General features: G+C 45.4%; 1 protein-coding gene across 1 annotated transcript in view; it reads right to left on the bottom strand.

The window, feature by feature from the left end:
* Positions 1 to 25,335, bottom strand: part of adgrl3.1 (adhesion G protein-coupled receptor L3.1) — a 202,425-nt gene that overhangs the window by 53,334 nt on the left and 123,756 nt on the right. The window contains exons 9-11 of the mRNA XM_061244330.1: positions 21,802 to 21,990; positions 17,469 to 17,507; positions 3,360 to 3,543 (exon numbers count right to left, since the gene is read on the bottom strand). Coding sequence (XP_061100314.1) covers positions 3,360 to 3,543; positions 17,469 to 17,507; positions 21,802 to 21,990 — 412 coding nt within the window. The remainder of the gene's footprint in view (positions 1 to 3,359; positions 3,544 to 17,468; positions 17,508 to 21,801; positions 21,991 to 25,335) is intronic.

The raw sequence follows: 25,335 nt of genomic DNA on the forward strand, positions 1-25,335 counted from the left end.
CAGAAAAACCTTTCTATTCAAAGCCATAGAAGCATCAAATATACACTCACTGAGCACTTTACTAGTTGGACCTGTACACCAGCTTGTTAAGGCAAATATTTAATCAGCCAATCATGTGGCAGCAACTAAATGCATAAAAACATTCAGACATGGTCAAGCGGCTCAGTTGTTTTTCAAACCAAATGTCAGAACGGGGAAGAAATGTGATCTAAGTGACTTTGACCGTGGAATGACTGTTGGTGCCAGAGAGGGTGATGTGAATATCCGCTGATCTCCTGGGATTTTCACTCAGTTTGCAGAGAGTGGTGTTAAAAACCAAAAACACCCAGTGAGCAGCAGTTCTGCGCCTTTGTCATGAGAGGTCGGTGGAGGAGGGCCGGACTGATTAAAGCTGACAGGAAGGTGACAGTAATGCCAATAACCACACACATAAAAGTTGAATAAAAGAGCATCTCTGAACACACAACGCATCAAACCTCTTAAGTGGATAGGCTACAGCAGCAGAAGACCAATAAGTAAAAGTCTAATAAATAGCTAATGAAGTGCTCACCGAGTGTATAATAACAATAATAATAATAATAATAATAATAATAATAATAATAATAATAACAATAATAATGCTACAGTGTTAAAGCACAGTTCCTTAGACACTGCAGCCCTGTCTTATAACAGCTGGCTTAAGTTTCAGTGATGGCTTACACACAATGCATCTGCTGGAGTTCTTCTGTGCTTTTGATCACAGCGTCTGTGCTAAGTTATCCTCTCAACAGGTAGTTGGCGGAGGGAGGGGGTGTGGATGGTGGTGTGTGTGTGTGTGTGTGTGTGGGGTAATTCTACCTCAGTGGGCCCTAAGTGAACAGTGAATAGTGCGGTGCCTCTGGGGCTGTAGGCAGGCAGTCCTAATGACCTTCAGGAGGTGTTTGAGTGTGCGATACCCCCATGACCTTCGCAGTTCAGCTGGTCTGAGAGTCTGGCACAGTGGCCTCAGCCCAGGGCATTGGGAGTGACGGGGCAGCCACGGGAAGCTAACAGCCCGCAGACACCAATACCCAGGGCAGTTAACAGCGCAACCTGCTGCTTTAATTGATCGTTTAAATTCTAAATAACAGCATATGCCTCTCCAAAACCAGGACCACTTCTACAGAGGATCTGTAAAAGAAAATCAGAGACAGGCATGGCCCTTGTGGTATTGCAGATGTTATATGATGTCGTATACGGCTGTGTATTTCTAGCAGAGCTCCAGTACGTGAAACTCTTTTGGAACGTGATATGAACATCAATGAGCTGCTTGGTTCAAGTTAACGCGCAAATAAGAAACACATCTGAGCTTCAAACATTTTTCTGTAAACCTTATCACTGAAACATCCTGGTAGAGCTCAGAGTCAGCCAACAGTCTTTTGTCTCGAATAATAAAATGTATACGTGTTAATTGCTGAACAGTGCAATGTCACAGATGTGCACTAATGTTTTCATTTAAAGGTTAATTAATGATGTTGTTCCACAGAACTGGCTGATTAGCGCCCTGACTTATTTAAGGGTGCCACGAAGAAGACGCGCGCCCCCAAAAACTCGAGTTACCACTTTCAAGGATCCTATATTTCACAAAATAGGCACTGACAGCTGGGTATTCCGGGCTGTCTGCATGCACATTGGAAACAGATAAAAGTTTTAGAAACCACAACCAGAGAGAGAGAGAGAGAGAGCCTTCACAGAGAATTTAACATACACGGGTTTTTCCAATGAAACACAGGCGCCACTTGATGGAACCCAGACCCGTTGCCGAATAATGTAACCGGGTAATGATCTCAAGGGCGCTCGCATTGTGAATGATTTAAGATGCGCTGGCGCGGAAACTTTACCACAGACACTCGGCACGTTCCCAGACCAGAAGTCCCGCCGCGCACGGAAAAGCAGCGGGGATACCCTGCTCGTAAAAACCGACGCGCCGCCGTCTAAAAGAGGCTGGTCGCCGGGCGACAACGCCCGGAGACGCTCATTTTCCAACGCTAACGCTAATGCTAATGCGGTGTGAGAGGTGGCGTTGCGCGGTCGGCTGACCCCGCAGGTTCCCATCCTGAATAGGGTGTTGCTCATTTCCAATTTCGCTCGGTAGACAGTAGAAACAGCGCTAATTCAACTAAAAAAAAAAGATTGTATACCAGCACAAAAGGACAAAAAGATAAGATGGGGCATAGGCAATCTCGAAGAATACGCTTTCCCAATTTTGAGAATCCATATCGCCAGCTTAGGACCAGTTATTCATCATTTTTGGTAATATGGTGCGCTGTGACAAAATCTAAACGCAATTTATACAAATTGATTTTCTTGATTGCCCAAAGCAATCACATTAGGTGAGTTTAATGAGCAATTCCGCCGGCCGATTGAGGAACGGGCTACACATCTGTTTCATTCAATAAATAGCACCTTTTCTACAGAAACTCTGTCTGCCATTTTCTTTTGTAGCATTCCTTATACCTTGGAAACAACTAGACAACAACAACAACAACAGCAACAGCAGGGACCACAGCAGCAACAAGAACAACAACGAGAACGAAGGGCTTCAGAGTTACCGCCAGGCTTTATATTGTTTTTTTTTTCGAATGCAGGCTTTTATACATTCCCTCTCAGAAACGGAATGCTCACGCAGTGCTTTTGCGCAGGAAGACAAAGAGCACAAGGCCTTAAAGAACATGAATCACACACGTTGCCGTACAGCCCACTTAAGACGTGATCAAAGAGGCTAAAAGGCACCCACCACCCGGAGGTCCTCACATCGTTAGCACAACTTCGTGCATCACACACGGGCATTAAAAATGCAAGTCCCTCGCCGTGTAGCACGCTTTAAGTACAGCACATCTAACAGCGCTATACGAAAAAAAGCAAAAAATAAAACATAAAAATACACATAACATTCTTCGGCTGTTCTCCACTGAAAGGCTGTCATGATTACACACCCACCCAAAGCTGATGACTGCTCGGGAATACTGATGTTACCATTCCTGGCTCATTACGTCAACAATTCTGCACTGGGGAAAAGCAATCCAATCACTATTCTAAGTTTTCTTTGACATTAAAAGCAATTTCACATCTGTCATATCATTTTCATTTCATTACTATTTCCTTTCACAATTAACACTCTATATAGAAAAATCTAATCTATATTGTTGATTATGCGCAAAGTGAATATTTTTTAAATGCTAACTGATAAAATTAAAAAAAAGATTTATCTCGCCTGCACATTCTATTTATACTTAGATGTGTTTTATGTTCAAGTAAATGAGTCACGTGCTCCAGTCGAGCCTGGTTTAGCGGTGTTGTTCCTGTGCCCGTACTGTAGGGGGCGCTGAGCCGTGACTCACGTATGTTATCGGTCTTCTCCTGCACGATGTCGGTCTTGAGCAGGTTGTCGGCCAGCACGAAGGCGCCTTCCTCCACCGTGTCCAGGAGCATGGTGGCAGCCCTCAGCTGCTCGCTGGTGGGCAGGTCTCTCCATGCTGCCTGAGCCTGGGGCTGGAGGAGGTTATTCACCGTCTCCACCATGGCCTGAGAGAGAGAGAGAGAGAGAGAGAGAGAGAGAGAGAGAGGGAGGGAGGGGGGGGGAGAGAGAGAGAGAGGGAGGGAGGGGGGGGAGAGAGAGAGAGAGGGGGAGAGAGAGAGAGAGAGAGGGGGAGAGAGATAGGGGAGAGAGAGAGGGGGGAGAGAGAGAGGGGGGAGAGAGAGATAAATGGAGAGAAAGAGAGGGGGGACAGAAAGAGAGAAAGAGAGATGGGGAGGACAGAGAGAGAAAGGGGGAGGACAGAGAGAGCGAGATGGGGGAGAGAGAGAGGGGGAGGACAGAGAGATAAATGGAGAGAGAGAGAGGGGGGCAGAGAGAGAGAGAAAGAGAGATGGGGAGGACAGAGAGAGAGAGAGATGGAGAGAGAGAGAAACTGCTTTAGAGATGTTAATTATGTGCTAACTACAGTAATGTAAAACTGTGCTGAATGCAATAACAACCGGAGAACCTGTGTCAGTCCTATTAAACATCTAATATAAATCTCAATTTAGGCATGACTGAATGTAATTATATTATAAAACACCAATCATGTACTTTGAAAATCTGTTTAAGGCAAATTACACTTAAAGGATGATGGCATACTCCAATACGCGTTTGCCCGAGTTCTACTTGCTTAGCCAAGAAATTTAACAAAAGCACTGGTTGCACTACGTCTGCCATAATGCAAGGTATGCCACCCGAGCCCATGACTGAGGTCTGATGCGATGTTCTGGGGCGCTTCCCGTACGCCTCTTCTGCTGAAGTTCTTTCCTGAACGACGCGTTGCAGCTGTGAGCTCCGCCTGATCGCGTTTTTGCGGTTTTTTCGACCTCACGGCGTCCCAAACCGATGGGCGGCCGCCGTTTTAAACTCGCGGCAGGCTGACAAATCCGCAACGGCGCGCGGCCTCCTCCCGCCGCGCTTCGCCGTAATTGTCAGGCCCGATACGTACGGCGGAGAACAGACGACCACACACGCAAAACCACGAACGCTTCGGGAAAGCGTGGAGGCTGCGAGCCCGCCAGGATTAAAGCAGAGCGCGGAATGAAGAGCGCGGAACGCGTACTCGTACGACAGCTGTGACAAGATAGGAATAAAGGGCCGCGTTTAGGAAACGTCTCAGGTAACGGCTCTTTAGCATCTGTCACAACATAGGCTACCAGCCCCGAAACGGTGAGGCTGACACCCCTAAAATCTCCGGCTAACCAGTGCAAGGTGCGTAATTGCACGTGTCTGTTTTCAGCTTGCGTTACAACCTTTTAGAAGTGTATCTCAGAATCGCAGACAGCCGGGTATGAAGACTACATGCCATTCGCTGACAGGGAATGAAAAGTAATCGTCAAAAAAAAAAAAAAAAAAAAAAAACCAAAGATATGAAGAGTTTTTCTGGGATATGAGAAAGGCAGCATTGTGGTATGGAGCCTGAGTTTAGTACAGTGTTAAAAACATGGCAAACATGTTCCTTCAGCACAAAAGCACACCCTTGTAACAAAGAAAAATAAGAAATAAGACATTGAATCTCTCTTAGCCTGTTGCCCTAACAACCAAAAGCAATTTTCTCAGTGCCGTTGATGTTGTAAATGTAGAGATTGATTTGCGTATCTACCCCACACCATGTTATACATGATCACCGTGTAATACATGACTATTAATGTCAAATTATTAATAATCCCTTAGAGGATATAAAAGATACATAAAAGATGTTCATATACTGTCACTGACAAGTAGGCTGGCTTTACTGCTCCAGAGGATAAAGTTCTGTGAATGAGGTTCCCATAATTCTGTTGAGAGATCAGTTTTAAAATAACCCCAGTTTGTAGGAACTGACAATTATCAATTTCAGGTATGAGATTATACTCTTACAAGCAGAAACAACAGCTACCAGTGCAAAAAATCTTTACAGGAATGAAGCATTTTGGATGCTGAATTACGGACACTAATGCTTTTGGCACAAATTTGATGTTGTGAAAACTTACGAATCACGCCAATGGGTATAATAATAGATTTTAGGCGTCTGATTTTGTATCCGTGAAAAAAAAAAAAAAAAAATACTGCAAGCCTTCTCCAAATGGAAAAGTCGTCATGAAAGTAAATATTGAAATGTGTTGCTTTGATCCATGAATGATGAAAGGGAATGCAAGTTTCCGGAATAATCTGAGCGAAGCGGGAGGACTAAACCCCAGACGGGGGGGGATGCAGATCTTCTGGAGTGGCTCGAAACGATCACTAATTTGGGATTAAGAGAGACGGGACTGGATGTGACGCTCGCTGCTTTAACCTTCAAAGGAACGCTCCTGGCGGCTGGTGCTCCACGCCTCGACGCGGATCATTCATCCCCCGCCGGTGAGACACGTGGGGCTGTGTGAGGTAGTGGAGACAGGCGGGATGAATGGGGGAGGTGAGAAACGTTGGGCTGTGTGAGGTAGTGGAGACAGGCGGGATGAATGGTGGAGGTGAGAAACGTTGGGCTGTGTGAAGTAGGGGCGGAGGTGAGAAACGTTGGGCTGTGTGAGGTAGGGGAGACAGGCGGGATGAATGATGGAGGTGAGAAACGTTGGGCTGTGTGAAGTAGGGGCGGAGGTGAGAAACGTTGGGCTGTGTGAGGTAGGGGAGACAGGCGGGATGAATGATGGAGGTGAGAAACGTTGGGCTGTGTGAGGTAGTGGAGACAGGCAGGATGAATGGGGGAGGTGAGAAACGTAGGGCCGTGTGAGGTAGTGGAGACAGGCAGGATGAATGGGGGAGGTGAGAAACGTTGGGCTGTGTGAGGTAGTGGAGACAGCAGGATGAATGGTGGAGGTGAGAAACGTTGGGCTGTGTGAGGTAGTGGAGACAGGCGGGATGAATGGTGGAGGTGAGACGCCGTGTGAGGTAGTGGAGACAGGCAGGATGAATGGAGGAGGTGAGAAACGTAGGGCTGTGTGAGGTAGTGGAGACAGGCAGGATGAATGGGGGAGGTGAGAAACGTTGGGCTGTGTGAGGTAGTGGAGACAGGCAGGATGAATGGGGGAGGTGAGAAACGTTGGGCTGTGTGAGGTAGTGGAGACAGGAGGGATGAATGGCGGAGGTGAGAAGCCGTGTGAGGTAGTGGAGACAGGCAGGATGAATGGTGGAGGTGAGAAACGTTGGGCTGTGTGAGGTAGTGGAGACAGGCAGGATGAATGGGGGAGGTGAGAAACGTAGGGCTGTGTGAGGTAGTGGCGGAGGTGAGAAACGTAGGGCTGTGTGAGGTAGTGGAGACAGGCAGGATGAATGGAGGAGGTGAGAAACGTAGGGCTGTGTGAGGTAGTGGAGACAGGCAGGATGAATGGTGGAGGTGAGACACGTAGGGGCGTGTGAGGTAGTGGAGACAGGCAGGATGAATGGGGGAGGTGAGAAACGTAGGGGCGTGTGAGGTAGTGGAGACAGGCTCTTCTGTGCGTGGCAGTGAAATAAGCGCTAAAGGTGGAGTCAAGCTTTACTCCTCTGCAGCATGGTGAAACACAGATCCTGCTGAATCTCCTCGAAGATCTTTGAAGTAGTTACACAAATTAAAAACCTCCAAGAAGATGGACCTTCTGACTCCTCAGGGGGATGGTGCATTAGCATATTAACCCAGTGCCATTGCCTATTTTTTCTCAAGTAAAATATGTAATATTATTAAATGCACCAAGCTATTTGCTGCACAGATCGTTTTATGTCTAAAGCGCAAACTCAGCGAAACGAGGGTCAGAAGACACTCAATGATGATGATGATGATGATTATTATTATTACTAATTATACATATGCTGTCATTAATTTTAAGAATCCTACAGATTACATTATTTATTTGCTTATCTCAAAGTCTTATCGAGGGAAATTTACACAGTTTACTCACACTAATTTAGATCTTATGAAAGTAGCACATGCATATTAACAGAATGGTCAGGTCAATTAGGTCCAATACAGTGCAGTCTCACTTGCCTGGGAACCATATCTGCAGCTTTTCCCTTTCAGACTTTGAATGTTTAAGTCAGTGCCCCAGACCTCCATTTGCTTTCAGTAGTGATTGCTACATCAGCTTCAGAAGGTTCACTTCAGTATATTTGTGATCTTTTTCATTGAAGGACTAACTGCCACAGTGCACAGCACTTTCATTACTGATGTCATATTTTTAATTTCTGGAGTGCGGATGGAAAATTATCTCAGGAGCTTTTATAATCCAGAAACAAGCAATCTGAAATTAGCCATGGAAAAAGAACGAGGAGTTATTGCCTCTTCAGGACAGAAAAGCTTCTCAAAATTGCAGCAGGATTTCTGAGAGAGCAGCTGAGACGTTGCTGATGTGCTTCCTCTGAGGACCTTGGATTTTCCTGAATCTCCCTTCATGCTAGGACACATAAGAGCTTTCGAACATGAAACGGGCCCTCAGAAACTTCTCGAAACATGCTATGTTACTTTATTCCTTTCAAGGTGAACATCATGTGCACTGCAGAAATCATGTGCACCGCCATAAAATCAAATGTCAATTAGTCATTCAGCCGACATAAGTGCACATTGTTCATCCCAAACCTTCTAAAACCTCTTTTAATATCCAGACATGCACTTACTGCACAAAATGTAGGAAGCATTTGATGACTATTCATATGTATTTGTTGCATCTGGAAGGCAGAGAGCTCGCAGCATTAATTTCCATTTGAAATTAGTTCCATCCACAGCTCACTACATACTAATGGGTCAACTGAACTAAAATAAGACTCCTGCCTGAAAGAAAAACAATCTTACCTCTTGAAAAAGTAAGAAACATAATCAGTTTAATTATGAAAACCTAAATAGCAATTACAATTGAATTCAGTTCATTAAAAACCTGTATAATTATACTGCGTTTCATGCTGGCTCCGACTGGAGCTACGATATGCTACAAGTATCCCGAAAGCAAGACGGGACTCATTCACCGCTTACAGTATACTTAATGGAACTCTCAATTAAATACAAACGTGACGTTGTTTTAACACAAACAGCCTCTTTTCATTCCTTGTGTTGAATGCGGAACTTTGTGGGGGTTTGTAGCGTAGTGTAATGGTTAAGGTACTGGTTTGTAGCATAATGGTTAAGGTACATGACTGGGACCCGCAAGGTTGGCGGTTCGATCCCCGGTGTAGCCACAATAAGATCCGCACAGCCGTTGGGCCCTTAACCCTGCATTGCTCCAGGGGAGGATTGTCTCCTGCTTAGGCTAATCAACTGTACGTTGCGCTGGATTAGAGCGTCTGCCAAAATGCCATTAACGTAATGTAATGTAATGGAACTCAAAATACTGTATTGGCAAAGTCTGAAAGAAACTCTTGAACTCGTTCGGGGTTGAGGAGGAAAGGTGAACTGAACCCGGGCTACAGTGAGTCAGGACCGCGGCGGAGACATGGAAGTTTGGGTTTGTGTCTCGTGTCAAGTCAGCAGAATGTGCACGTAGCTGAGGTACAGGGCTCATGGGCGTGAGCAGTATTTCATCTTTTCCAAAATACTGTTTGGCACCTACAGAGCACGGCCGCACATCGTTTCTCAGGAGGGCTCAGAGTAGCTCTCAGTTCTGATGCAGAGCGGAGCGTTTTGGGAGGTGATTAATATGTGATTTTGGGGGGGGGGGGGGGGGGGTTCTCCGCGTGCTCCAGGAGCATTGGCTGGAGACTAGCCACGGGAGCACATGGGAAATAACTTCCCGGCAATTTCTGTGAAGAAAAAAAAACAGAAAACTGCGAGGACGTATTTATCAAAAACAACATTAAAATGTAAGCATACCCCGTCGGCTTGGAAAAGACACTGTTAGCCACATTTTCAGAGAGCGCACTACAGCAGCATTTAGTGTGCTGCTCATTATCTGGACAGTGGCGTTTGGACTTTGGGGGTGCGCTAGGATAGCAACAGTCAGAAGACAAGTCAGACACCAGTGGCGATGGTGAGTGGGGGAAGTTAATTGAAGCAGGACCGTGACCTCCGTGGGGAGACACGCTACATTATTAAATGAGAAACAGATCCCATCAAATGCGTGTAGACAGTGCGGCTCCGCCGGGGATAGGTTAGCAGAAGAAGGAGGAAGACGGAGTTATCGATGTGCACGCCGACACTTTCCTCATCGTTTTCAGTAGCAAAGGGAGCTGACACAACCCATTGGCCGCGAATGAATTGCGAGGTCTAATGCCAAAGTCAATTTTAAAAAAACAGTCTGCAAATGGTTGTCCATGGTAGTATACCTTTAATAAGGTCAAGCGCTCAATAACTTTGGATCATTCAAATTTCACAGGGAGAAACAAATCAACCAACTAATCTGCAGATCGAACAATGGGATATTTGACTCATAAACCTGGGGCTTGTTTCACTAAAGTTGCCTAAAGTTGCCTAAAGTTACGACGAGTGAGCTGCGATCTGTCGGATGGGACAGACTTTTCCAGCACTTTTTGGAGCACTTCACGTAGATATCGCAATTGCAAAACCCAAACTATCGTTCTCATCCTCCGGCTTCATTTCGGTTTTCTGTCAAACTCTTGCATTTGTGCACAGCATTAACGCACCTCGCTCCTCAGCAAAGTGGGCTGGAGATGCCGTATCCAAAGGGTGGAAAAAGTCATCTGTCAGTCTAAAATCTTGCAGATTAATAAAATATCTACAATGTAAAATACAAATGTAATTTCAATGGTTGGTTTTATGTCTACCCGGTAGCCCTAATATCATATAGCCTACACTTTACAATGACATTAGGTAATTTGTAATATAAAAAATAAACCTGTCACCTAGACATCACCTGTGACGAAGCAGTGATCCAAATCACAGTTGCTTCAAATGTAAACTGTGTGCTCCCAGTTTACTTCCCATCACATACGACTTTTACCAGTTTCCCCCATTTCTACGCACAAAACTTCTGTGCGTTCTCAGTCAGTGCATTGTTGGGAATTTGTCAACTACTAATTGCACAAGTTTTTGGGAGATGAAGTAGTGAGTAGAAATTTAACTTGACTACTATGCCAAATGCCAATAATGTAATGTAATGTTGGGCTTGGGAAAATAAATCGAGTTTCTACAGTACATTGACGCTTTACGGACGTATCTGGACGGATGGCGCTCACTACATTGACTGAAAACCCCAAGAAAACGGTTGCTCGGAGGTGTCAACCCTTCCAAAAACGATGTTTAGGAAAATATGCCTAAATTACTTTTTCTGAATTAAATCGCAGAAAGTACTGGCTATTTAAAATGTACTTTCTTTGTACTATCCAGAAGTAAATGGATGAAAAATAAAGTATTGCCTAATACTTTAGGATGCAGATGTCCCATCAGAGGAAATCGCATATTTGGAACAGAGAAAATTGGTTGAGCGAGAGGTCAGTAGACGTCGCAGTTTTATTTGCAATTTGCAAGTGAAGAATTTTAGCGAAAGATATTGCGATCTACGAGTGAAAATCCTTGCGAATCGCTTTCGTAAAACCAGCGCCCGTTTGTGAACATGCAATACTCTAAGGCAGATGCAGGGCGCTGGACTTATCATGTAATATGATTTGCTTGGGTAAACATCCATCCAGATGAAATTAATAATATTAAAATAAACCTAAATGCTAAAAGGCACAGAGTAATGTAAAGGAATACATAAAAAAAAGGGGTAGCAATTTGCAGTTCAAGTATGACACACAGATACGCACACTCTGCCAGCGAAAAAGCCATTTTAACATAAGAAATATGTTTAATGCAAATGCACACTTAAGTTCTATAAATATCGGTGGAGTACACAGCGAGGAAAGAGGTGACGCCGTAATGAAAGTGTTCACAGACGCCGTTCCGAGTCGCAATTAACCACGTGCCAGAGACTCGCCGGCGTGCGGGCGCAAAGAGGAGACGCGCAAAAATGCCGAACACATTTTCCTCCTTTAACGCCTTTTTATTCGCCACCGTGTAATATGCAAAATGGCCGCCTCGATTTGCCGCCCCCCCCCCCCGACGTGTTCACGTAATGCACCCAAGACTGCGGACCCGGAGGGTTGAGATTTATATGAATAACAATGAAAACTGGATACAGTGCAACGCTCACACGGGGGAGGAAGTGTGGGTCCCCGCCACCACGTTCTCCAGACAAAAACAAATCCGTCAGGATTGCTGTGGCCTCTTGAGCTTCTGGCAGCCCAGTGGCCCCCCTCAGGTGGCTCCAGCCCGGTCCAGGTATTCGATGTGTTCCACCACACGCACACCTGAGGCACCTACTCCAAGCCCTTGATTCATCAGGTGCACCAGGTGTGCTGGAGATGGAGCACCGTGTTCGGAATGAAAATGGCTCAGCGGTACCGGACGTCTTCCTCTGGGCCCCAGGGCCCAAGTGCTCCTCTGACTTTGCTGGCCTGCTCAATAAACCAATGTGCTCTCTGCACTGACGGTCCGGAGAACAGGAGATATTGCAACTAAGCATTATTCTCCTCACCTTGCGTCGGCTGCAAATGTTAATAATTGATAATCATAGGTGATATTTTATATTTTCTAGCAGAATAACTGGTGGGATCATTTGTACAGTGTAGAGAGATACATACTAGCTTATTGAAGGTATGTGTCCGTGACTTACAGTTCTCCTTGGAACAGAAAGGAAACCACCGGTTTCAAAATATTGTTTCCAGCATCACACAATGAGAAACACACATAAACTCACACATGGCTGCCCTGACCTTTGTTGGGGCCCTCAACAAAACATTTCTGCTGTTTTACCCGCTTTTCATATCCCAAGGGCCCTAAACATTGTGGTTAGGCGTGGGTGGGGGTGGGGGGGGGGACACACAATGGCAATACTTGTCATTGTCGCACACACTCACAGCAGAAACACACAACGACAGAGTAACACACAAAGGCGTGCGCAAAGCAGAAACAGACACACACTCACAGAAAAGAATGTTACAGTAATAAAATAAGAACCGCACATTCCAAGGGGAGTACAAAAGCTAAACAAAATCCATCCAAGCAGCAGATTCTGTGTTGTACAAACTGAAAGGATTACTGAGGACCATCCTGTCTGTCTAACCACCAGGATATTAAATTCAAACTTTTTACATTAAAAAAATATGTCCTGTTGCCCTGCATTGGAGCCGGGCTCCATTCTCCAGTCTTATCTGATGACAGAGGGAAATGTGCTCGCTGTCCCAGCTGCTCTTGGTTTCATGGTGAAACTAATGTTAATGCTGAACAATTTTCGGGACTGAGGGAAGAAAAAAAAAATCAATGAAATGAGCTCAATCTTGGGAGACCAGCACTGTACCGGAGAACACACATTCATACCCCCGATCTTTACACTGTAATTAAACACAACGTGAAGACAATTACCTAGAACCTATTTTTGCTATAGCAAATCACTTTTAAGAACAGATACACGACCATGAAGCACCTTGGAAGTTAGGCTTCCTGTGGACCATGGACTGCCTTAAAGTTAAGCCATCACTAAATAACAGCATGAAAATATCTCTCCCTCACTCACTCCCTCCGTCTCTCTCTTACCTCTCTCTCTCTACCCCCCATCGCTCTGTCTCTTTCCCTCTTTCCCTCTCCTCCTCCACACCCTCTCACCCTCCCTCCCTTTTTCTCCCTGCTCCCTCTCTCTTCTATACCCCGTCTCACCCTCCCTCCATCCCTCTCTCTCTCTCCCTGCTCCCTATCTCTACCCCGTCTCTCTCTCCCCCCTCTCTGTCTCTCCCCCCCCCCCCTCTCTCTCTCTCTCTCTGCTTTATCCTGCCTGCATAAGAGGCCCTTGTGGTGAAATGCGCTCGCTCCCTCCATGGCTGTTCAGTTGTCCTTATGAAGCCCGGTGCTGTAATGGCTGGAACAAGCCCCTAAGCACAACCGGCAACAAACACAATCCACAATCAGGAAGCCTGTGTTTCTTCAGCAGGCAAGGAGCACAATCAATGTGGTTAGCTCTCTCTCTCACACACACACACACGCACATTCACTCTCACACACATTCTCTATCACACACATTCACTCTCACACACATTCACTCTCTCTCTCACATACAACCGCACCCATGCACAAACACAAAGGGACAAACACACACATACACACACACAGATAAACACACACACGGACAAAACACACACCCACACACACACACATGGATAAACACACACACACACACACACACACAGACATAGACAAATACACAGACACATAGACAAACACACGTTCACACACACACACACACACACACACACACACACACACACAGACAAACACACGCAAACACACAGGCGCACACACAGACACACACTAATCAGAGGAAGAATTCAAATGCAGCTCCCAATCAGCCACTAGGTGGGGTCCCTCCTATTCCTGGCAATGCTAAAGCCGTTGGTGCCTCTTCCTACAATGACACGGCCTGGATTCAAGCTCAGCCATGCAGAAGGACACTGACTTAACAGGATGCTCCACCCAGCAGCCTCCAGCGCCATATCATCTCCACAATCCTTCACACACCTTCAACATGCATTCTGGGAAGGAAGATTTCAGCACTGCTACTTTCGGCATCTGCGGGACTCCTCCCAGTCTAGCGCGCCGCTGCATGTGTAGCGTGGTTAGCTCAGCTAGTTCGCTAGTAGGCACGGATGGTGCAGTGAAAGCGAAGGCTGGTAGCAGGTTATCGCGACAACACTCCCCGATGACGTAACCCTCACAATCAAAAGAACGTTGTTGCCCTTGGCTAGAGGCGAGTTCGTCTTTAGCTGACTGGTAACGCGTTGGTTCAACAAATATTTGGACAAGTGAGAGGCCGGGATTCAAATCCCACCTCGGACTCAGGCAATTTCTTCACCCGTTACACATGTTAATCACGTCATCCCGAAACGCAGACAACCGATCACAAGCGCTACTGTACACGATCGAGACGATTTAAAAAAGTGACTCTCGCCGGTGTGCGGGTGAGTTGGGGTACAGCGTTTAATACAGGGCAGTCATAATAGCAACAATGACATGGACTACAGGGGGGGGAACAACACGGCGGTGCTTAACGAGTACATGCGAATCTCATCTCCCGACAGATTGACTCCCCGTAAGACGTTCTGGGCGGGGTAAGCCCCTCCCCGGGTGCTCTGCAGCGCGGCGTCCCCACGCGGGAGCGGCTGAATTTCGGGAGACCCCCCCGCGCGACGCGCACGGCCCAGCGGTGCCAGTCACCTCCGCGGGCCGGCCCCGGGCCCGGGAGCGGGGCCCTGGAAGTGTCCCCCGGCCCCGTTCGGGACCATTAGAGTGATATGAAAGCCTTTTTGTCGCGGGGGCTCTCGGGGCCGGCCCTCGCTGAATTGTGTATTGTGATAAATCATTCTGCTCCACTTACCCACGGTGGCCTATGCCAGTGGGCCACTGACGGGCTCCTGCTCAACAACGCATAATGCAGATATAATGTGATCACAGGGGGCCGCGCTCCAGTGCGTTCGCCAGAGGTAAGCAAGATGTTTTTTTTTTGGGTTTTTAAAAAATAAGTCCCTAGATGATTGAAAACATTGATTTTCTTTTTTTTTTTTTGGGGGGGGGTTATTCTGATTCTGTTGACAGTCTTGTCTCTGCGAAATGAGATGGGAAACAGTGTGAACATGGGGCCTGGGCAGAGGGGGGGCGGGGGGTGGTCTGTGACATGGAGATGGACAGGGGGTGGAGCTCAGAGGTAAAAGGAGTACTGTGGCATTGTGGGGCCGCAGGGCAGAGCGCGCATAAAGGGTGCATTTCGGGGGCTGTTGGGGACCCTGCCATTGGCCATTCATCATGGTGCAGCCGCTACCCACAGTCACTACACTGTGGGTGCTGGGGGGAGGGAGGGGGTAACCACAGAGACAGCAGGCCTCCAAATCTGATCAAACTAAGAATATTGAGTTTATTAAGAGAATTAAGTTCTGCCAAGGGCATGTCTTAGAAGGAAAAGAGACGTGTGTGTGTGTGTGTGTGTGTGCGTGTGCGTGTGTGCGCATATGGAAGTAGCTTATGCCCACTCTCTGTCAGAACTGAGTGATAAGTCTCAATCTAAGAGGGACTTCATGTTATAACTCAGCCAATCAGCCCACTGTTGTAAAATATTAAAAGGTGCGTATTCATACGCCTATATGGATGTTCCCGTCAAAGAAAACTGTTATTTTAAGGTTCTGGGAGGTACACAGAAGCACGTGCTCCTCTGCGGAGAGCTTGCCGCCAGCTGTTGTTTCTCATCACTCACGAGTCCACCAGCTGCACTGCGCAGCCATCTTATCAAAGTACACAAAATCTCCAGCTGCCTCTCCAAACACTGCAAGAGCGAGGACGTCTATTAACCGAAACCCTCCCTCCCTGGATGACGAAGCAGCCAATCACGCGCCGCCCTCCTGGCAACAGTTGGCACAGTCAGAACTGAGACACATCCGTACATTGTAAAAAAAAAAAAAAAAAAAAAAAAAAATATGACAAAGATATACGCTTAACAGCCCCAAAGAATGGGCAGGTTCTAGACCGTTTTCTTTCTTGGATATTCTGGAAGCTTCCGGAATGAACAGATGCCCATTCATCTCACTGAGGCAATTCATTCTGCCTTCTTTGCGAGGACAAACACCTTTTCGGACAAATCAAATTAGATTTAATTACTTTGTAAATTATATAACAAAATACTGAATTACATGCTTAATTTTATGCTATCACTCCACATCATTAATATACTGCATATCTTTGACTATTAATTATTAGAAAAAAATACATAAATTATAATAATAAAAGAAGCCGAAATAATTAATGATTGTCTTGTCAAACAATAATTGTCAAATTGGATGCCGGGCTCTTTAGAGTTTCCTTGAAAGGTCTTCAATAAAGAATGCGCCGCTGCTTTCTCTCAATAATGATCTACGATTCAAATATATTTGGTTCAATTAAAGCAAACCTCATGCCCACTCAGCTGAACCACCAATTAGGTGCAGAGTAATTACCACGCAGTGGACCGTGCTTATCCGATCACGCATTTCAATAACGTCAGCGCCGCGTTGCTTTGCTGTAATTCCATCGCCAACGTCCGGCTGATTTGCATCGAATCAAATTTCATGGGTGGAGTAATGGGTTTAAAGGAAAGTCATAATGACAAAAATTCTCCTGAGGAATACGAGCAGCTTCAGGAAAGAAAAAGGCCTCGTTGTTTCTGGCGATCACTCATCAGTGCTCCGGGATGCACGGCATGGTGATTAGACCACCATTTCACACAGCGTTAACATTGTGCTAACATTTGCTGATATCAAGGGATTTCAATATCATAATAATGATAAACTAACAGAGTGGCACGTCATAAAAGGGCAAAGGAAAACAAAGTGAACGCCATGCATAATGGATATTTTAAGATCACACTGGAAGTGCGTTATCTGTAAGCGCAGTACATTTAGGGATTTCCCATGGTTGGTATCAGTGGGGTCAACCACTTTCTTTTGATTTCAAATTCAAACAGCATAGAACTACGGTCATTTTAACATAATAATAGCCGTGCATATGTTGTGAATTTATTCTTCCTCACTATGTTTGCTGCGGAGATTCATTTACAAAGCCAGTACAAAAACTACTCAAAACATGGGAACCATTTCAGAGTAGATATCTATTTTTCATTTGAAAAGTGTTCAGTTTTCCGTGGAAATAACTGACACATCCAGACAATATAAAGATCGGTAAATGGCCCACTCTGAACACATTTCCCTTATTTCAGGGACAGCAGAACTGCTACTGATGTGTTTCTTAAGCGATGGGTCAGGACCCAAAATGGGTGGTGGTAGTGTATGAAGTGGGTCCTGGAATGAGTCTGTGGTCCACTAGGATGTGCTAGCACAGTATGTGTATTGGAAGGGTCCCAGAAAGAACATTCATTTCTAATCTGCAATGCAATGACTATTTCTGCATTGACTACAACCAGCACACATTCATTGTCATGCAGAACACAGTAATTCACTGTGAGATCCAAAATAGAATTACCTGGACAAATACGCGGCAAGATCTCTCCCTCTTCTGCAGCTGTAAAGAGAAAAGCAATCAGTAAGTCAGTACTTTCAAACACTTAACAGACGACAGACATGCCTCACTGAAAATGCACCATCTATGATGTTCATTAATCAACAGGCACCTGTTTTACTTCAGCAGAAAATATGAGGTACTTATATCACAAATTTCTCTCCCTTCAAACTGATGAAAAATGATCAGCAAAACCCACAGAGGAATTGCAATTAAAAAGTACTGTGTAGGTATAATGTCTCTCTCTATGTCCTTCTCCATCTCGGTCTGTCTAGCTCTCTTCTGGTGATGGTTCACTGCTGGATAAATATGGAAACATAAAAGCTGTTGGAAATTAAAGAAGTGGTTCAGAACTGACTGTTTCTATAATGTCTGTTTTTTCAACAAAGGCTATCATTATTTTTCAGAATTATGAATTGGTTTTAGTAGATCTAAACTTTTTGTGCATTTCTCCAGATTGCTACCCAGTTGAATACATTTGGGTGAATATGAATCAATTTGATAGAGATGAAAACATAGCCAAGACACAAGTGCGGTGAAAAAAAAAAGGGGCATCCCTTTAAATGTCTGTTACAATGCATATGCATGTGAATTAAAGCAAACGTGAACTGATATAGAGCTAAACATGAGACATTTCTGCAACTCTTAAAGCAAGATTGCTTTTTATTTTCATTTTTTTACTGTTTATAAATTATAAAAAGAAAAGGGCCCTGTGCGAAAGTTCAGGAACCATTTTGGTTTATTATTTGTTATTTTTAAAAAAGATGATTACTAAGGCCCAGACCCAGGTGATATATTGTTAGGGCTTGAGTCAGGTGAGTATAATTTGAGGGCTGAACTTTTTATTCTGAAGTAAAGCACTCCATGCCTTCTAAACTATCCAACTGTAGTGGCTGTTCTGTCTGGTCTTAACAACCATGTGTTCCTCTAAGCAGTTTTAGAATGGCCACCATGGTCCCCAGACTAGAATATTACGGAAAATCTGTGGAGAGATCTCGAACAAATGCAAGGAGGCCGAAGAATATTTCTGAGCTAGAGGCGTTCTGCCAGGAAGATGTTGCCTGAGGAGGAGTTACAAAGTACTAACTGACAGGGTTCCCAAAACTTTTGTAATCTTACTTAAAAATTTGAAGATAGGTGTCACGTTTAACATCGTACCATTTAGAGGTCAGGTTCGCTTCTGTTCAATTGGATATTAATTGTGAAATATTTTTTTTTTACCAGGGGCGCCCCAATGTTTGCACACTACTGTACATGTGGGTCTCGTAAAACACATCTGTCAGGCACGCACTACCAATAAAGATGAATTGAAACATTCAGACATAAACAAGTCGTAAGCCACGTGCGGGACTTAACAGGCCTCTAACGCACTCGGGAGGGGCTCCAATTCGCGGCGCACTTTGGGGAGAAGCACTTGTTTCAGATCAGAGCCGAGTTAACAGGACGCCGTCCCATTAGCGCCAGCCTTTGATCAGGAAAAGTGGCACAGATCACGGCGTTTGCCGTTAAAATCCGGCCTTTGTCTGAAAGCGAGGCGCGTCAAGCGCATTATCAGAAGGTTCTTTCAGTCTCCTGCCTCTCAGCGATGGGTGCTGAAATAACTGAACTCAACGGTAAACGGGGCTTATGCACACGGGCTGCCAAACAGGATGAGGGCTATCCGGAGACTGACCCTCGCCCAGAGTCGGACAGGAACTGCCCACAGCGCATTATGCCATGGCTCATGAGCTCATTTCATCCTCAGAACATTTCGAAGATTTAATCGCTGAATATTGAAAACCAGCATAAAAATAGGCCTGTGTGTTGTTATTCGGCGGTACAGATGTTCCTGGGACCTTCGCGGGGGCCCCAAGCGACATACTTATGCAAATGCTGTTTCTGAGTTGATTAGTAAACTGTTTGGTAGGAAATTATTAACATGTCCAAGCCACACACGGCCTGCGCAAGGGGCGTCTCTCCACCATCACAGGTACCCTGAACTGATTAGAGAACTATCTGCAGAATCAAACAGCCTTTTCACGACAGAGATATTCCATTTCTCAATCCAGCGTAATTGAAAGAGCTGTTTGTTAGTGAGGCCTGCTTTCATCATCGACCAGAAGAGAAGGCTTTGGTTCAGGAAACACTCAGCCGCACACCTAAGTGCTTAACATGCTTGACCTGAGCAGACTGTATTTTACGAGACCCAAATTCTTCTACAACAAGACAGGAAGCTCAAGGACAGGCTGGCACAGTGTCCCCAGGGCAATCACATCAACAGAACGTTATTCTAAACATTTGGCTCTTTTCCAGCGCAATAAAACAACAGCATTCATCAACAATTCAACCAGAAACATACAAGTGGTTTGAGACCCAAAGCATCTGAAGCATATACTCCATTTGTTTGTGTGTGTGTGTGTGTGTGTGTGTGTGTGTGCATGCGTGAATGTGTGTGTGCATGTGTATATGTGTGTGTGTGTGTGTGCATGTATGTGTACGAGTGTGAGTGTGTATATGTATGTGTGTGTGAGTGTGTGTGCGTGTATAGGTATGTGTGTGCGTGTGTCCGTGTGTGTGTATGTGTGTGTGCGTGTATGTGTACATGTGTGTGCGTGTATATGTATGTGTGTGTGTGTGTGTGCATGTGTGCATGTATGTGTGTGTCCGCGTGTGTGCATGTGTGCGTGTGTGCATGTGTGTGCGTGTATATGTATGTGTGTGTGCGTGTGTGTGTTTGCCTATGTGCCCGTGTGTGTGTGTGTACGTGTGTGCGTGTATATGTATGTGTGTGTGTGCGTGTGTGTGCGTGTATATGTATGTGTGTGTGTGTGTGTGTTTGCATGTGTGTACGTGTGTGTGCGTGTATATGTATGTGTGTGTGTGTGCGTGTGTGCCCGTGTGTGTGTGTGTGTGTTCTCTCTCTGGCAGTGGCTGTAGAGGAGGGGGAGAGAGTGACTCTGGTTGGCGGTTGAAAAGGCAGCGCCTCTAATTCAGGCGTTCCGCTATGAGCCCCACTGCGGCCGCTCTGTTAAAGAATTAAGTAAATCACCCGGCCTGTCCTCTGCTTCACTGACTCATGTCTGAGATTTTCACGCTCCTCTGAGCACACTGCCAATTCAATGTTCGCAGTCCCAAGGTTGGGCTGGCAGAAAAAAAAAACATAAAACACGGAATGAGAGGAGAAAAATGGGATTCCATTCTTAAAAACCGGACCGCATCCCAAACCCCCACGCCCACATATTTCTCCTGGGCCGGGTCTGTTTGCCAGGCCTTGAAGAGGATCCCATTCGCGGCGGCCTGAGGAAACTGCTCAAATCTATTAAAGCTTGGAGCCGGAGAATACGTGCAAGGGCCTACACTGTCAGGAGATAGGATTCCTCCAGTTTTGTATGAGCTGTTTACTTCTCAAATCAGAGCCAAACACTCACACTGAAAAAAAAAGAGACAAATTTAAACTCGTATTGATGAATCGGGCTCCAGGTCTGAAATAAAGTTTGAAAAGCCGTTTGCAGAACAGGTGTTTGCGCGGCGCGCGATGGGAGGACTGCTGGCTGGAATGGGCGGCTGACGGTCTCTGGCTCTGCCGATGATTGCGGTGCGCTGGCTGTGCCTTGAACCGAAGGCGTTATGCTAACTGCCTGAGCGCCCCGGGCCCCAGTAACTGCAGCCCGGTAATAAGCGCATTAGCTCTGCGCTAAACGCGGCAGCGAGGTGTCGTGGGCGCAGCTCCCTGGAATACATCTCTCCCTCAAACACGGGTGAAGCGCGCTGTGGGCTCAGGCGTACGGCACCGCTGTGAGTGGAGAGGAGCCCGCTTCCTTTCGCACGGATAATATCCCTCATTTTCTGCGTCTGTCCCAATCCGTCTGACCTGTGTAAGATCAGCCATTTCACTCTAGATGTATGCCCTTAATGAAATATGCAGACGGGGTGAAGGTTGGGCGTTAAACCCAGACACCCCCTTCTTTCAGTCCCTTACTTTCCGGTATTCTTTTAAACAAGCGGATCATTCAGGTGAAGAGGGATCATTCTCCACGACAAACGAAGAGTCCCCGGTCATTAAAACAATTTCCACTCCTCGGGTAAGACTGTGTGTGAAGCCAGGGTGGATGGGAGGCGGAAATGATGATGATGATGATGATGAAGAAGAAGAAAAAGAAGAATATAAGCAGGTACAAATGATAGTTTGCAGAGACTGATAGAGGGAGAAAGTGAGTGTGTGTGTGTGTGTGTATGAGAGAGAGAGATAAAGAGAGATAAAGGGAGAGAGAGGTTAAGTTGTGGGGCATGTTTTTTGTTGGATCTAGACGGGGGTTACCTTGTTCAGGCTGCGAGCCGCACTGTCCTTTCCCCCGGGGGTGAGATTTCTCAGCTCCACATCCAGCAGGTCCACCAGCTGTCCCATGGCCTTGACGGTGTAGGTGATGTCCCCCGCATGGATGTGACCCTTGGTCTGTTCTGAAAGCTCCTTAGCGATGGTGGCGGCTGGAGTCTCTCCTGGCTTAAGCTTGGAGAAGACAAACGAAGGGAGGCCTTTAATTTTGGGACAAAAATGTCATCTCAGCTCACATTGCAATGGACACTTTTTAGTGTTCTTTTAAGAGTCCTTGTTGCTGCTTGCATAGGCATTTGTACACAAACAAAAACTTATTTTTTAAAATTTAAATTTCTGTTTGAGTGATTCAAGCTGAGTTATTTCCAGATTGTTTACAACCGTCAGAGTCGTCAGAAGAGGAAATCTTTGCAAAGCAGACACAGTAAACAAATAAAGGCTCATAAAACAAAACCATTTCATGGTTTGTGGAGATGCATATGTACTATGCCAGCGCTGCTTTCAGGTATTGTGATAATGTGTGGTCATAAATATTACAAAATGAATTGGAATGTTCTCTTTCAGAAGAGACCAGATTGCAATTTTACAAAACACAAAGTTTAAAAGATGGTTGACATCAGTAGCAATATCACCTGCCTTCTGCAAAATGGTGCAGACATTACGCTTTGAAATACATTCACTAAGCACTTTTCTTTAGGTATTTATTCAACTTATTTTTACTTATTGGTCTTCTGCTGCTGTAGCTGGCCACTTAAGAGGTTTGACACGATGTGTTCAGAGATGCTCTTCTACATACCACTGCTGTAATGCGTGGTTATTTGCGTTACTGACACTTTCCTGTCAGCTTTGAACAGTCTGGCCCTTCTCTTCTGATCCTGTTGTGAAAATCCCATGAGATCAGCAGTTTCTCAGATACTCAAACCTGAGTTGGCACCAACAATCATTCCAAGGTCAAAGTCACTTCGATCACATTTCTTCCCCATTCTGAAATTTGGTCTGCAAAACAGCTGAACCCATTGCCCATGTCTGCATACTTTTATACATTTCATTGCTGCCCCATTATTAGGTGATTAAATATTTGCATTAACAAGCTGGTGTCCATGTCTACCTAATAAAGTGCGCACTGAATGTACATGACGTTTGTAGACTGCAATAATTGTTACCCCCGCTTGAGATATCTTAACTGTGTACTGCTATAAGAGATGGAGCACACAGAGAAAAAAAGCGAATAGCACAGACAATTAAACCTGGTTCCGAGACTGCTGTTAAAGTGATAGAAGCAGATTGGGTTGAACAAGGACACATCACAGCTTGCAAAGCACACTCACTGCTGTTGGGGCTTTGGAATGTCTGAATTTGCTCATTAAAAAGACGGCAGATTATTGTCAAAGCCCAAATATTTCAATAACGCAAAGTTTCCAACGTCTCCATTTGTAGGAGCTGGAACGTCGAACCGCTCTGGGAAAAAGAGCAGAAAATTTTAACCGGCCGAGATATTCCCGGCTATTAAAAATAAAACATAATAACTGAAGTCACTGAGTTACCGAGGCGGTCAGGGACACTCGAGCCTGCAGTCCAATTAGAAATCGGGGGCCTGTGCGACTCTGGACCGTTAGGGTTGCGGCATCCTCGGAGAACAGAGAGAAACCGAAACAGCCCAGGATCTGGGTCTTTGACATCGGAACATAAGCTGTCTGGACATGGACTAGAGGCACCAAAGCCTCCCCTTGCATTAAAAAAAGAAAGAAAAGAAAGAGTGAAGTTCTCTAATTAGAGTGGCTGGAGAAGGCAGATTTCCCCCCCTTCCTGTGCACTGTTGGGCTCTGGAGAAAGCTGAGCTACCGGCCCTGCTCCTGCTCAAACTCGTGTTCCAGAAGCGGAGAAGTGCCATGCGTGAACACCGAAAATAACCGCTGGGAGGTCAGGCTTTTATGAATCATTATTTAATCGCACAGCTGAGCATTTTGTCCTTAACATCGGGAAACATGTTTAACTAATTAAAATGTAAGCAATGATTCAATGTAAGAAAGGCATTTGATTCCTATTTCTCAATTACTGACACAGCGCTGTTTTCATACAACTAAGGTCGTGAAACTTCGAAAAGCACACTTCCGTCGCAGTGCCATTTAGCGTTTCGACTATACGTAGACAAGATTTACACGCGTAGGCATTTTCTGGAATCAACACATGCGAAGGGCCGCACTTACATTTTCAAACATGCTTCGATGCGAGTTGATTTCTCCTCAACGGCAAATAAATAGACACCGTGCGAGAAGGAGACTCCAATGTGGTTTTTGTGAGATAGTGTTTTGCATTTCTTCAGAGGAAATAATGGGGGACGGGGCTGTGGGGATATATGGAGGCTGATTGGAGATAAAAAGAGGAATTAATGTTACCTGATGGGAAGGAAAATGTAATTGCATCCTTCGCCCTGTTTTCCTGTGTGGCTGAAAAGCAAGGCTGCAATTTCAGGCTGTTTAGCCACGCCGGACCAGAGGCGCCAGCCATGTTTTGCATAACAAACATCGTAATTGCTAAATGCACGCCCGCTACTCGTCTGCGCTACTCGATTCTGCCTTCTGTCAAATTCACTACAAAGAGATGATACTCTTTAAAACAGCATCATTAGGCCGATAAGCCCCACCGCTGGGGAGGAAGTCTACGGGGGGGGAGGCAAAAAATAAATAAAAACTGTCCAGAGCAAAATGCAATCGTTTAAGCGGCAATGAGAAAGCATCACAGGCTAAATTGTACGATTATCATCTTGCCTGGCGAGGAGGTCTGATCTATTGACCGAATTCTCATCATGTTGCTTTTTTTTATTTATTTTTTGCTTTTACACCCCAGTGAAATGTTTGAATATCAGAGGGTCATGTTGTTAGTCTTGCTAATACTCGTTTAATTTGGTAGGAAACAGGAAGAAGCATATGCAATTACGCCCTGTCAAGCTCCTTATTATCACTAATACACGCAGTAAAAAGAAATGAGTCACGCTTTTCCGTTGATAAAATATTGTAGATACTATCATAATTAAACAAAGGGACATGCTTTAGCACTATTACTTAATTATACAATGCGGGGAAGTCAACTGTGTTTGACATAAAGACCGGGGAAAAGCGAAGTGTTTGCAGAGGGATGGGAAATACTCGGCAGCAGGAAAGGAGATGTGCTGGGATACCAGGGTGCCTCGTCCAATGCATGGATGGCCCCTCTGATCCAGTATCAAATCTGGGTCAGTCCCGCAGGCCAACTCATAAAAGCTTTTGCAAGGAGTTACATTTTCGATGGAGTGTCTTGATGAATATGAACGTGTAAACCCTCCCTAAACCAATGAGCCGATGGTGTTGCTGTTCTTTGAACTCTCTCCTTTGATCAGCTGCCTTCTCTTAATTATACGGGAGCCCTTCTTTTCCCGGGGGATATCTCATTCATCATCTTTGTCATTACCGCGCGACGCTGCTGTTTGTGAATGAGATTGAATGAGCTTTTCTGTTATTTGTTTCGTGAGGTTGCAGATCA

This window comes from Conger conger, chromosome 6 (genome assembly GCF_963514075.1).
Source record: "Conger conger chromosome 6, fConCon1.1, whole genome shotgun sequence".
Lineage (NCBI taxonomy): Eukaryota > Metazoa > Chordata > Actinopteri > Anguilliformes > Congridae > Conger > Conger conger.